Below are 14,835 nucleotides of genomic sequence, written 5' to 3' on the forward strand. Positions count from 1 at the left end.
AGAATTACACAGCCGTGTGAGCTGAAATGGATCTGAAATGCCCAAAAGGTGAAGCAAATCACAAATGCATGACTGGGGAACTTTTCTTTATTATCCATTTTGCTGATCATTTGGCTTTAATCAACATTTACTACAGTTAGTGCAAGGGAGTAAGAAGTCAGAAGACTGAGGCACACCAACTCAAATCTTCAGTCAACACCATACTATTTACAGAGTGCCTCATGCAACTGTGGGTAGTGTCTACCTTTAGTAACCCATCTGTTATGGTTGGTGTGATTCTGCAACAATTACACGGCATTGCATCTGTCAACCTGATGCAGGCCCACTCTGCAGTAGATCTGTCAGCACATGTGAATAGGGTGATTTTTCTAACCATTGGAACTGGGGTCTAAAGTAGTGGCATCAGTTAAGATACAAAAACAAGAAACTGTGGATAGACACAAGGTGCTGGAGTAACTCTGTGGGTCAGGCAGCATCTCTGGAGAAAAAGGATAGGTGACGTTTCGGGTCGGAACCCTTCTTCGGTCCAGAGATGCTGCCTGACCCGCTGAGTTACTCCAGCACCATGTGACTACCTTTGGTATCAACCAGCATCTGCAGTTCCTTTCTATCACAAAAATGCTGGTTTACCAAGGAATGACACAAAATGCTGGAATAACTCAGCAGGACAACCCCGAGGAAGAGTTTCGACCCGTAACATCACCTATCCAAGTTCTCCACGGATGCTGCCTGACCTGCCGAGTCAAAACATAGAATCATTTTCAAATTCTTAAAAAATGTAGCTTACCACACGATTACTGTCAAACATCTCCAGCATGATGTATGGTGGGTTTTCCACTAGTTCCCTGATGTTGCCATAGATTTCAATGTCCTCAACTATCAACGTTTGGTCCCAGGTTGGATTCACTGTCCCTTTGATAGCATCTGTCTTTCTGCTCTGGTACAAGAATGACATCTGGACATAAGGATCTGAAACAAAATTCAAATTCAAACCCAGTAGGGTGGATAGTCAGAGTCCACTTTCCAGGTTGGGAATATCAGATAGTAGAGGGCCTAACTAGACAACGAGAGGAGGAAAGATTAAAGAAGATGTGCCTGGTATTTTCTTTTAAAAACACACAGAGAGGTATGTGCCGGAATGTACATGTTCTGTTAAAACATATAAAGTAGACAATTCCCTGTGTTACCAAGATTCAAGAGAGTTTATTGTCATGCGTCCCTGACAATGAAATTCTTGCTTTGCTTCAGCACAACAGAACATAGTAGGCATGACTACAGAACAGATCAGTGTGTCCATATACCATTATATAAATATATACACACATGAATAAATAAACTGATAAAGTGCAAATAACAGACCATAAATGGCACGCACATGCATGCTCTCTCTCTCTCTCTCTCTCTCTCTCTCTCTCTCTCAAATGATATAACTACGCCTCCAATTCAATAGTTGCTACTCTGCATTTCGTATTAATGTCCTAACCTGCAAAGCTGCTCCTGTCAGTGGGAAGCAAACCTCTTGCTTGATAGATGTAGCCACGTAACTGGAAAGCCAGAGGAGCTGCACGAAAAGACAGAAAATAACACTGGTCAGGAGGATCATTTGGGTTCTCCCCGTCACAGTGAAGCAATCATTTCTACCCCCAAAATCTACTGAATTTGAGGAAACTTTGGTAATGCTTGTGATGTACATTGCTCTGAGACTCGTTGCCCCATCCAAGCAGTACATTACAAATAATTGTCAATTTCTGCTCAATTAATTTTAAAAGATCTGTGCAAAAATGTAACTTAATGTTTGACCAACTCTGCCCCTGCTTTTTTGTATTGGTTCAAGACAGAAGGAATTTCATCACTGCCCGAAGAAACTGACCTCCCCACTCAGCCTTCGGATCAGTCTTGGGGATAATACTACGCTTTAGACCCAAGCAAAGAGATAAATAGGCAAGAGCTTTTTGTATTTTTTTTTTAAAGGAACATGATTTACATTTCCATAGTCACTTTAAAGGGCCTGTCCCACTTACGCGACTTTTTCAGCGACTGCCGGCACCAGTCATAGGTCGCTGACAATTTCCAACATGTTGAAAATTCAGCGGCGACCAGAAAGACACTATGACTCTTTGGGTGACTAGGAGACTACGCACGACCATACAGGCGACCCCTGGCAATATGTCACGGGTGTCACCAGGGGTCATGTTGCCAGGGGTCGCCTGTATGGTCGTCGCCTGTATGGTCGTGAGACCTTGTCACCAAAAGAGTCGTAACGTCTTTCTGGTCGCCACTGAATTTTCAACATGTTGACATTTTTCAGCGACCTATGACTGGTGCCGGCAGTCATCGAAAAAGTTGCGTAAGTGGGACAGGCCCTTTACAAACTCTAGCTATGGTAACATTTTTCATAGTCAACAAACTGATATAAAGGTGCAGGGCAGGAAATGGCAGTCACTTTACACACAGTAATAATGATCTTAACAGCCTTCGTTGTGGGGTAAATACTGGACCGGGAGAACTTATAATGTTCCCAAATTGTTCAAAATAGTGAGCTTTTCAATTTGCCATTTTGTGCTGAGGTAACTGTAGTGTCACATTCAAGGTAGCACTGTGTGGGAGAGTTGATGGGAATTTTGTGCTTAAATCTCTGGTGTGAGATTGAACTTGTCACCCAGCGGCAAACGTGCTGAATAATGATGGCTGACATATGAACTAGTTTAAACTCACAGTCCAGGAGACATGTTACAAAAGGAGCCGTCGATCCATAAAGGTTGATATTTTCATGTGGCTTCTCTCTAGCTACAAACTCATCCTCCTCCACACTCATGTGGTCATGACACTGAAAGAAAAAGAACCCTAGAGTCATTGGTAGACAAAACTGCTAGAGAAACTCAGCGGGTGCGGCAGCATCTTTGGAGCGAAGGAAATAGTCTACCCATGCACCTGTCAAAATGTCTTTAACAGTCAGCATTTTAATCACTTCCAAGCTTCCACTGACAGCTCGTTCCACATTCACAACACCCTCTGCATGAAGAAATTGTCCTTCGGGTCTCTTTTCAATCTTTCCCCCCCTCATCTTAAACCTATGCCCTCTAGTTACACACCAAGAACAATTTTCAGAGGCCAATTAATCTATAAACCTGTACGTGGGGAAGGGAGAGTGAACGCTGGCGCGATTAGCTGCCGCTGCTCTCTCTTTGAATTGTGTCTTTGAATTGTGAATTGTGTATTGTTGATGTCTTTACTATTTTTTTTTTTTGTCATTATTTTATTTTATTTTTTTGTTTTGTTTCATTCCACTTACAGGTTTTGTATTCTGTTTACTAAATTTTGTAAGGTGTCCTTGAGAGTCTTGAAAGGCGCCCATAAATAAAATTTATTATTATTATTATTACGTCTTTGGCATGTGGAGAACCCAGAGGAAACCCACCCAGTCACAGAGAGAACATGCAAACTCCACACAATCATGATCAAACCTGGGCCTCTGGCGCCGTGAGGCAGGAGCTCCACCAGCTGCGCCGACCCTGTTTTCAGTTCTGGATAACCGTCAATGAATCTCGAAATATTTGGTTGGCGTCACACACAACTATTGTTGCTGCAGTCATGTGTCAGCTACCCTTTTCATCATGAACATTTTTCAATTCATACAAACGCAATAAAAACATACCAAAGAGCCCTCCAGTCTAAAAATAGATGCTGGCCCCACTTGTTCCGTGGGGACCATCTTCCTCCGCCAACGCCTGCGACGAAAAATATCTCCCTTATTCGGTTTCACATGGAATTTCCAACCGAATAACGGGGCGTATTCCCAGCCATCAGGATCAAAGTCTTCTTTCTGTGATACATCAGATCCGCAAATTAGAAACTCTTGGATTTTAGTGTTCTAGTGAATTAAAAGTAGCATTAGATAAACTGATAGAACAATTTTTTGTTTGAAATCCTCAACACGGGCAAAGGGAGAAAGATAAATTACATGTTTGGAAATGTTCTACAAATGTTTATAGTTGTTGCATTTTGAGCTTCACAAGTAAATCACAAGTAGCAGATACTGACAGTCTCCTGGGGAGCCAGGACCCTAACCATTAAAAACACCATCCCTCCAAAATAAATATCAGTATACAAGGACTACTGAATACTCCACAAATCCGAATCAAGTCCCAAATTAAGGAGATATTACACTGGTGAATTGAACAATATCAGGCCTCAGATGTAATGCTGAGGAAGACCAACACATCAATCTCAATATCAAGCCATTCCAAATTGCTTCACTGTCAAGTATATCACCATACTGTTGTACAGCAGGAAACAGAGTAGTCAATTTGAATACTGTAATATCCCATCAACAGAAATGAAATAATACTTTAAAGATGGTGGGGGGGAGAATTACTGGCTAGGCAACTCCTCTGCCCTTCTTTGGAGGGTGTTGGGATCTTCACGTTATACTATGGAGTCTTTTGTGTTCACCTGAGGGTGCAGACAGGGTCTCAGCTTAAGCCTGGAACCCCAGTCCAAATTCCCAAAGCTACTTTGGAGTACACGGGACACAAAACACAGGAAAGTACAGTGCAGGAACAGGTCGTCTGGCCCACAGTGCTGAACTAACGCAGTAATTAATGCAATTAATAAGTTTTAAATTCTAATATCGAGTCTGGTGATCCCGCACCTTAACTTGACGAGTGGTGGCCTTCATGACGCGCTTCCGTATCCACCGGCGACGTCTGTGTGTGTGATAGGCTTTCTCAGTGGGATTCCAGGTCTTCGCCATCTTGTCTGGTGGAACAAAAGTTCCATACTCCCATCCTTCAAGAGGCAGAAAACACGTTACAGAATATCCAGCAAATTACCTTTGTTGGCACTTCAGTTATGGGATTCCTGAAGATGCAACAGGGGGGAAAGCATGAGATGAATCAAGATGTCTTGGTTAGACGTCAAATTTGGATTGCAATATAGCTTGAATTTTGAGGAAGACAAAGGAAGGGGCGGGACAAAAATAGTATTTAGGCCCAGAGGCGGTTTGAGCTACAGGAGCAATACACCGGGTCTTTCAGAATAAACACTTTTGCATTTTTGCAATCCCAATCAAAGTTAGTTTAGGAGATATGAAATTTGTTCACATCATGTTCCCCCCCACACAATCATCATCAGAATGACCATATAATTTGTCTTAAAGTTAGCAGAATAAATATTGTGAGCAAGATACCTGGGGTATGAAATGGTGCCATGGGATAACTTAGCTCCAATTGACAGAAAGATGTCTCAGTTGAACATTTCAACCTAAAGGAAGCATCTCCAATGAAGCTGTCCCTCAGTACTGCACTCACATTTGGAAGCTAAATCTGATACTAGAGCACTTGGGTTTGGATTAGATACTGCTATTCTAATAGTGAAATGACTGTGCAGTGAAGAATGAACATGTGTACTTGCAATCTTCATGGGACAGACACAATTTGTACTTTCTCCCTTTGACCGCAAAGGTTTTCCCCAAGTGTTCTGGTTTTCTCCCACACTCTAAAGATGTACAGGTTTGTAGGTTAATCGACTTCGGTAAAATTGGCCGTAGAGTGTAGGATAGTGCTAGTTTATGGGGTGATCGCTGATCAGACTCGGTGGGCCTGTTTCTGTGCTGTATCTCTAAAGACTACACTAAAGTCTAAAGAAACTCGGAGAGGGTTGAAGCAATAAACTAGAAAGGTTCAGACAGCAAAGGGCTAAATTCTGCAAGGGCAATTTTAATCTAATCTACACACTACGAATCAGATGGGATCATTACAATACTATTGCGAAACACGTGTCTCTCACAGGACATGTGCCAACTTACCATCTTCATCTACTGCTCGAGAAAAATCTAGATCCCATTCTTCCTTCCATTCCCATCCATCAGGACATTCAATCTCGTCTATCGATAAGTGTCTATTCCCTTTCTGAAAAAAAAGTTATGCCATACTCCAGAACGGATAATACTTCCTAAAATAACCATCACATCCACGGAAACAACTAAATAGGCAAGGGTTGTGGTGTAGGACTCATGGGCTTCCTGTCTTTAAATATCTAAGTGAGAAGATGCAAGTCTCCCTTCTCCATCTACTGGAAAGAGTATCTTTTTGAGTTGGCACGTGACCTGGAAGGATGTGTCTGAGGTACTTGTCGAATGGAGATTATGTGTGCAAGTCTGAAATCAAATACCGACAGCTGAAAAAAGTTTGTAACTCTATCTTGGAGCAGATTAGCAAACTTCTCTAAGCCACGGAAGGTACTTTCTGCATAAACTCAGCAACAAATAATCAAATATTGTTTTGGCCATTTACCATTGAGATTGTAGCAACTACATGTAAAGATTTACAGATTTGATATGCCAAAATAATTTAGAAAATAAAAGGATTCTGTGAAGATTAATTTTCATCCCAATGAGTCAAGTTTTGATTTACAATGACTACCAATTTTTGCGAAAACTAACTGGACTTCTTGACATATATTTGACTACCAGATGTTTAACAATACAAAATGACTTGTGAAACACCTACTGCATCAGTGTACGGGTCAAAAGCTGGGCTCCAGTCTCCTCCAGCTAGACTACTTTCATTTTCATAAACATCATTTATATATTCACTGTGCCCAGCATCAGAATCAAACAGCAAGCTGTAAAGAGAGGAAGGAACGAGTGAATTCTCACATGTAAATCACACCTCACATTCATGTCACTCGCTTATGGTCACAGCCGAGCTGAAATGTGAAACACCTACTGCATCAGTGTACAGGTCAAAAGCTGGGCTCCAGTCTCCTCCAGCTAGACTACTTTCATTTTCATAAACATCATTTATATATTCACTGTGTTTGTTTTGTTTGGGCTCAGGATGGTCGTAGATGAAGCAACGTTTGAACTATGGTCATTAGTTTAAACACAGCTATCTATTTCCACAAAACACGGCCCTACCAAGAGCAATGTGGTGATGAATGGCTGCAATATGTGATGATTGAGGGACAATTTTGATCAGAACAACAAGAACAATTTGGTAAAATCACAGCTCCCTTAATTTTATTGTGAGATAACTTTGAAACTCAGTTTTACAATATAGGAGGCCATTTGGTCAACAAGATACGTTGGTATTGTAATCATATATTGTTAAAACACATTTGTACTCCCTTGCTTTTGACCATGCCTGAGGCTTTGCTTCTGTTTGTGGTGTTTTTGATGTTTCTTTATTTTACATGTCTTTTCCTACTATTTCTTTTGATTGTTATTTTTGGTGTGTATTAACTTTTTTGTCAATGATTAGTGATGTACAGCACTTTGTTGCAGCTATGTTTGTTTTTAAAGTGCTCTATCAATAAAATTATTATTATTATATTATTATCATTCACTCTACCCCAATTTCTCTCCACATACCACACTAAGGGGTAACAGATGAGCCAATTAATCAACTATCAGCATAACTTTCGGATGAGGGTAGAAATGGAAGCATCTTGAAAAAACCCACACAAACGCCACACAGCACCTGAGGTCAGGATTGAACCGGCCGTGCTGGAGCTGTAACACATCCGCTGCCCTTGAGGGATTCACTTCTACATCATCTGACACTAACTGCAAAGCCCATTATAGATTAAACAAACTTACCATTGCTCTGGGTCGATGGTCCACTTTCCATCCCATTGCCAACCTTTCAGAGGGTGGAAAGCCTTTTTTGAAAGTCGCATTTTACCCATCGCATCAGAAAACATCGGATGCTGCAGCAATCCACTGGTACCCCAATGGCCCATTACTTTTGCTTGATTTTCATACTGAAAATTAAAACAGAAAGCATGACTGCTAGGCAGATAAATATGGCCACCATGAAAACACAATCATAGATTGTTTAAGTTAGATATGGACCAGGATGGGCTTAGTTTAGTTTATTATTGTCACATCTACCGACGTATAGTGAAAAACCTTTTTGTTGCGTGCTATCCAGTCAGCGAAAACACTATACATGGTTCTTCCACTGAGCCGAGTTACACGGTATTGGCCAAGGCATCATCTTGAGCAGCTGGCTCAGCACATCTGAAGCCTGCACTCCCTTTGTCACTGCAACCAAAATGGATCACAGGTGAAGCACGTACTGGGCCTCCATTGTAACACTAAATGCCAACAAAAGGCCTACATGGCATTCTGTAGGATTATATCCTGAACCACAGAAAATAAAGATTATTTATGTTTTGATGAAGGTCACTGAGCTGAAACATTGAGTCGGTGTCTTGCTTCACAGATGCTACCTGACTTGCTCAGTGTTTTCAGTCTTGAAGGTTATTCAAGGGATAGAAACATAGAAACATAGAAATTTGGTGCAGGAGTAGGCCATTCGGCCCTTCGAGCCTGCACCGCCATTCAATATGATCATGGCTGATCATCCAACTCAGTATCCCGTACCTGCCTTCTCTCCATACCCCCTGATCCCCTTAGCCACAAGGGCCACATCTAACTCCCTCTTAAATATAGCCAATGAACTGGCCTCAACTACCCTCTGTGGCAGAGAGTTCCAGAGATTCACCACTCTCTGTGTGAAAAAAGTTCTTCTCATCTCGGTTTTAAAGGATCTCCCCCTTATCCTTAAGAAATGGACTGATGATTTCTTAAGATGATGGCCGCACATCTCTCAACCGGAAATGAATTGCTGATTATTTTGAAGATAGACACAAAATTCTGGAGTAACTCAGCGGGACAGGCAGAATCTCTGGAGAGAAGGAATGGGTGGCATTTCGGGTCGAGATCCTTCTCTGCTAATTATCTTGTTGTCCATGCTTGCAGGTTGATTGGCTTGTTGAAAGTGTAAATTGATCCTAGTGTGTGTAGGGCAGTGTTAATGTGCGGGGATCGCTGGTCGGCGCGGACCCGGTAGGCACAAGGGCCTGGTTCCGCGCTGTATCTCTAAACAAAAACTAAACTAAAGACTGCATGTTCTAACTCCTCCTACGATGGTCTGATTTCCTCACACATCCAAAGGGGGAGTAACAGAAAAACATCATACCAACAACCTGTCTGACACTGAATATGGGAGGGGGGGGTGGGTGCTCTCAGCCTTTCCACAAATAAATGTACTATTTCAGCATTGGCACCGAGTTTGTAAGAGAGGACTGAACTTTCCACCAGTCTCCGAGAACCTCCTCAGAAAACAGCTCCACCCTGATATCAAGGCGCTGAATAATTACATTAGGACATCTATCAGGGTAGTTACAGAACCAAATGATATTTCAGCTGATTCTACGCAACTTTTTCTGATAATGTTTTCAAAGATTCGACTTACTCTTTCTGCAGCAACCATAAATTTTCCATCAATGAGCTTTTCAAATTCCTCTTCATCAGAAGACAGCCCCAGCCAGATCCATAGGCGGAGATGAGCTGCAATCCTCATTTCATTAATCTTGTCATGGGGGTACTGTCAAAATCGTTTAAATAAAATAGCAATTAATGTTTAGTTTAGAGATACAGCGCGGAAACAGGCCCTTCGACCCGCCGAGTCCGCGTTGACCAATGATCCCCGCACACTAACGCTATCCTACACACGTGACAATTTACAATTATACCAAGCCAATTAACCTACAAACCAGTATGTATTTGGATCTGATCTTTAATGGAATTCATTCTAGACGTAATAGTGGCTAAAACAATGGGTTGTCACTTTATTCTCAGGAGAAGAGAGTGAGGGGGTGATACTTTTGAAAACACTCAGGCAATATACCTTATAAGGAAAAAGGTAACAGCTACTATAAAAATAACACTTGAAATCACAGGAGAAAATTAAAAGAATCATTCTTAAATATCTCTGTCCATCTCAGGGTTACCTACATCGTTATATTTCATCTTCACCATTTATACAGTAGCAATTCTGAATCAGCTTCAGTTAAATAATAATGGGTGAAATAGTTATTTGATAAAATAAATTTGAAAGTCAAAGCAGCAAAGGGCACAACAGACTGAGGAACACCAACGTTTCTGGGAAATTTTGACCCACCTTCATAAACACGGTTTGTAACTTCCCACAGAATTTCCCACAAGACTTCTTGTCGCTACTCGAAAACAGAACTAAATGCGATTTGATCCGAGCGTAAGCAACTCGTTTCTCTCCAGACAGCATCCAGATTATGATGTCAGGTAAGCTTATCTGAGACTGCAAGATCAGAAAAGAATGTACAAGCTTTTACTTATTCAGTCTGTTGATTTTCCCTTCCCCTTTTCTTATATGTCTCCTAACCTCTTGTGGGGAGCCTGGAGTGAGAGCTCTGGAATATCCTGACCTCAGACAGCACAATAGCTCAGCCCACCCACCCCCTTGGCACTTTTCACCGCAGTAAAATGGATAGCAATCAGCAGCTGGAAACATAGATTGAGGATTGTTGCACAGGAGGCCACTATTCAATCCATGGCTCCTGGCAGAGTATCCCGAAAACCACAGCTTTTTGTTTTTAGCTCTGCAAATTATTCTCGAATGCCTATCAGATTCACTTTCTGATTGAATTGTTTGATTCCATCACATTTACTTACAGTGAATTCCAACGAGGGTCAGAGTAATAGTGTGGAAACAGGCCCCTCAGCCCAATTTGACCATGCCGCCCAACATGCTCCATCTCCACGTCCCATCTGCCTGTGTTTGGCCAATATCCATCTGAACCTATCCTATCCATGTACCTGTCCAAACTAGCCATTGTTACAAAATTTTCCTCACAGCTCCCTCCATTCCCTTTTTTTGTAGACAAAAGGTCATCGGCATTTTGTTCCTTGCCATTGGTACCTACAGTAAATTGTCATCCTATAAACTGTTTAATTTGTTTAAGGGCCTAATCTCATTAATGCATTTTACTTTTTATACTTTCTGTAATATTAAAAAATCTAAAAATGTAAAAATCTTGTGTATAACTTTTTTAAGAGGTGCTGATACACTGTCCCATCTCTATCTTCCTTGTAACTAGAACCTAACATTGTAAATGTGTCCTCTGGTGTTCAACCACCTGCCAGTGGAAATTGTTTTTCCTTATTTATATTTTCAGAACAGGTATTCATTTTTTATCAAATCTTCTCTACACCACAAGAACAACCCCACCTTCTCCAGTCTAATTTACAACGGAAATCCCGGGAACTGTTCCAGTAAATCATTTTTGTTTTATCTGCAGCATCTTGACATTGCTCTCAATGATATCTGCCTTAAACTGGACACCTTGCTTTGTATTCCTTTATGTTATGGATAGCAAGTTTATGGGCCACTCTCTCAATATGCTAAACCACTTTCAATGATTTGTGTACATATGCACTCAGGTCTCTTGGTTCTTTTAGAGCCATCCATCGTGTCCCCACCTCTTCAGCTGAAGGGAGCTGCCCCAACAGTATTTGCAGAGCTGTCGTTATCAATACATTTACATCAATGCTGCAGAATTCAAGTATCAAAATACAGAATAAACTGCCTGACAGTTTGACTGACTTAAAGCAAATCTAAACTGAAAGGAAGCTCAGGGAGTTAATTAAATTAATGGTCAGAAAGTCAACAATTTACTTAAAATATATTGTCTGACCTGTTGAGCATTTACAGCAAGTTCTGTTTGTTTAGGATTAGGATTATTGTGCAATACCTTTAAATCATATAATCCCTCTGCACCATCATACACAGGGGAAGCCAATGAAAACCAAAATGAAATGGGGAAAAAAAGTGGCACTTTGTTTCATAAAACTCCTATCTCTGCAAAATCAGTTTAATTATCACAGCACAATGTCTAAAACAAAGTCACAGGATTGTAATCATGAATAAATAATGTGGGCAACACAGATGTTGAAACAGAATACAGTAAGAAAATCTTTGGAGACACTCGGGTGGGGGAGGAACTAGAAAGATCAGGGGGTAGGGAAACAAACAGGAACATATACCTGTTCCCTGCAACCACATAGTTGGCAGTGGCTACCGATTAGTAACTTGTGTCCCACCATTTACTTGAGGTTATACTGTGCACATTCCTGCTTCACAACTCCCATGTGCATGAAATATTGCCCAAGGTGGAAATGCTGAACAAAATATTTGTATTCCAGACTTTATACACCCTGTCCATTGAAACAAATTAATTCAAATATAAACATAGCTCTTTTGTTTTTTTGTCTTTCTTATCCTGAAAGATAATGTCTTGGTTCCTCTTGGTCATAACCGGCCAATTCACATTAGGTCTATCAGCACCTGAGTCGCACCAGACATGGTCTCAGTGTGACGATTCATTTCTGACCATTACTTTAACACTATTACACTGTTTCCCACCAAAACAGTTTCACACTCTGAAGTACTTCTGGGGTGCAGTGACTTGTAACATAGACAACTGTTTCTAACCCTCAACTGAAAATTAATTACAAAATTTAAAATGTTAAAAGTGATTACATTATAAAGTTCCTTGGGACTTCCAGAAGTGTATGAGATCCTACTCCAATCAATGTGCAACTCCCAATACTTGTCCTCCTTGTTTTCTTCTTCAACTTCTACGTGCTGGCGTTTCTATCAGTCAACCTGTTTTGAACACTCTCCAAACATGTTATGGTACCTCCCAATCCTGTTACAATTCAACCAGTCCAGAACTTGTCCAAATTCAAGGAACATAACTGCTTCACACTGGAATATTCCCCCTTGTACACTTGTAGTAAGCACTAGAAAGCAAACCTCCTCTGCTACTGATGTGAGCTTCTCAATCCAGTCTTCGATTTCAGGCAGCTTGTCTTGGATTTTAATGTTTTTATCCCTCAATTTCTCTGCAGATTTGCTAATTTTCTTCAGAATTAGAATTTGCTGACCGTACAGGAACTGATCGAGAACAGTCACATGGGGTAGCTTTTTCACTGATGGGAGTGACCGACTGCAATAGGGAAGGAAAATAAATAAATTAGCTACAAGGTTTAAGGAATGGAGGTTGTCAGTGCCATGTACTGCCTGTGCAAGGAGCATTGCAATCATTCATGAAGTCAAACCATAGTATAGACAGAATAATAATCAGAAAGTTATGAAGTAGTGAGGTAGTGAACTATAATTCATTAACCAGCATGTCTTTGAGACTTGGGACAGAGTGGATAATTTAACAAAACCCGTGTAGTCACAGGGAGAACATGCAAACTCTACACGACAATACTCAAGATCAAAATCCCTGGTGCCCTAAGGCAACTTTGTTAAAAGCAGCAGCACTGCCCATCCCTGGGGTCAGATAATTCTCAGTTGAATTACCAAGCAGTTTACTCTGAGAGAGAGATACTATTCATGTTATGTTACAATTCCATCCATTTTCACAGTCAATATAACATTGCTGTTGTTTCTGTAAGGGTGAAGATTATATTCACCAAGGAGAATAACGTCAAGTTACGAGTGGAAGAGTTTCCATTTTAGAGGCTTCTGGTTATATCCAAATGCAGACGTATTAATCAATACCTTGCAAACAAGTTCTCACTCACATACACAATAGAAGCAGTAGACCCTTGGTCCCTTGCACCTGCTCCACTATTTAATATAATGGCTCATCTTTTACCTCAGCACCAATTTTCTGCACAAACCCATACTCCTTAATTTCCTAAACATAGGAAAATCTATGAATGTCAGTCTTGAGTTCATTAAACGACTGGGCCTCCATTATCCTCTTGGGTGGAAAATGTCAAAGATTCAGTCCCTCTGAATTTTATTCCTTGGAGTACAGTAGGTTGTGGGGTAATCTTACTTTTATGTTATCCCACTTTCACATCAACTCCCTACACACAAGGAGCAATTTTACAGAGGCCAATTAACCTACAAACCTGCACATCTTTGGGATGTGGATGGAAACCGGAGCACCCAGAGGAAACCCATGCAGTCACAGGGATAACGTATAAACTGTACACAGACAGCAGCCGAGCTCAGGATTAAACTCAAGGACAGGGACGAGCCAGAGGCTCTGTTGCTGTGAGGCAGCAGCTCTACCAGCTGCCAAAATAGGTCCAATGAAAATTGTAAAAGCGCCAATGAACAAGACAAACCCACCAAGACATACTGAGACAGAGGAAACATCACATTTGTCCTTTAAAGTGCATCTGGTCCCAGGAGATGAATTTAAATATTTAATCTACATCCTTTAGTGGATTGACTTAATGCTACCTACTTGCAATCTTTCACCACACGGTCAAGCATCTTTATCCATGCCCCTGTGAGTTGGGTTCCTGCAGCTGGCAATGCTTGCTTGACGTCTTCCAAATTAATTTTCTAAAGAACGTGAAATAATAATGTAGCATTATCAGAAACTTCACCTAATATTTCAAGATTTACCACCTGAAATTGGGAGGGAATATGTGTGAATATATATTACATACAGCCACACACACATTATTAATGATTTTGATATGAATGTAGGAAATAATGTTACTAATTTGTAGATAGGTAGTGTGTTTAATGATGAAAGGACAGATGCACAGGCCAATGGCAGATGGAATTTAATCCTGATTAGTGTGAACAAAAGTAGAAATGGGTCATTTCCAAAATTACATGAAAATGACTGCATAAAATATTAAATAAAAGTTATTTACCAATCGTGTATTTAATGCCAATTTCACTGCAACACTATATTGAAGGGGTTAGAAGGCAATGGGCCAAAGGGGATTAGCCCAATATGCCAAATTGGTCGGCATGGACAAGATGGAATGAAGGGCCAGTTTCTGGTCTGTCAAGTACTACGACTCTCTGACAGCCCACTATTTTTTTGTTTCTACACATTTCATTCGGTCATGCACTAATATCTTACTGTCCAAACCTCTCCCAATCACAGGCTTTTCCCATTTATTCTCTCGCACGGCCCTACACTACATTTTAACATTTTCCAATTCTGACAAAGTTTTATTGA

General features: G+C 40.8%; 1 protein-coding gene across 1 annotated transcript in view; it reads right to left on the reverse strand.

Moving 5' to 3' along the window:
• The window catches only part of LOC129713363 (myoferlin-like), a 55,306-nt gene that overhangs the window by 22,783 nt on the left and 17,688 nt on the right, over nucleotides 1-14,835 (reverse strand). The window contains exons 21-32 of the mRNA XM_055662363.1: nucleotides 14,101-14,201; nucleotides 12,645-12,837; nucleotides 9,972-10,127; nucleotides 9,264-9,395; nucleotides 7,601-7,764; nucleotides 6,510-6,624; nucleotides 5,807-5,909; nucleotides 4,652-4,788; nucleotides 3,656-3,823; nucleotides 2,716-2,827; nucleotides 1,484-1,561; nucleotides 788-969 (exon numbers count right to left, since the gene is read on the reverse strand). Of these exons, the coding sequence (XP_055518338.1) occupies nucleotides 788-969; nucleotides 1,484-1,561; nucleotides 2,716-2,827; nucleotides 3,656-3,823; nucleotides 4,652-4,788; nucleotides 5,807-5,909; nucleotides 6,510-6,624; nucleotides 7,601-7,764; nucleotides 9,264-9,395; nucleotides 9,972-10,127; nucleotides 12,645-12,837; nucleotides 14,101-14,201 (1,641 nt within the window). The remainder of the gene's footprint in view (nucleotides 1-787; nucleotides 970-1,483; nucleotides 1,562-2,715; nucleotides 2,828-3,655; nucleotides 3,824-4,651; nucleotides 4,789-5,806; nucleotides 5,910-6,509; nucleotides 6,625-7,600; nucleotides 7,765-9,263; nucleotides 9,396-9,971; nucleotides 10,128-12,644; nucleotides 12,838-14,100; nucleotides 14,202-14,835) is intronic.

This window comes from Leucoraja erinacea, chromosome 35 (assembly GCF_028641065.1).
Source record: "Leucoraja erinacea ecotype New England chromosome 35, Leri_hhj_1, whole genome shotgun sequence".
Taxonomy (NCBI): Eukaryota; Metazoa; Chordata; class Chondrichthyes; order Rajiformes; family Rajidae; genus Leucoraja; species Leucoraja erinaceus.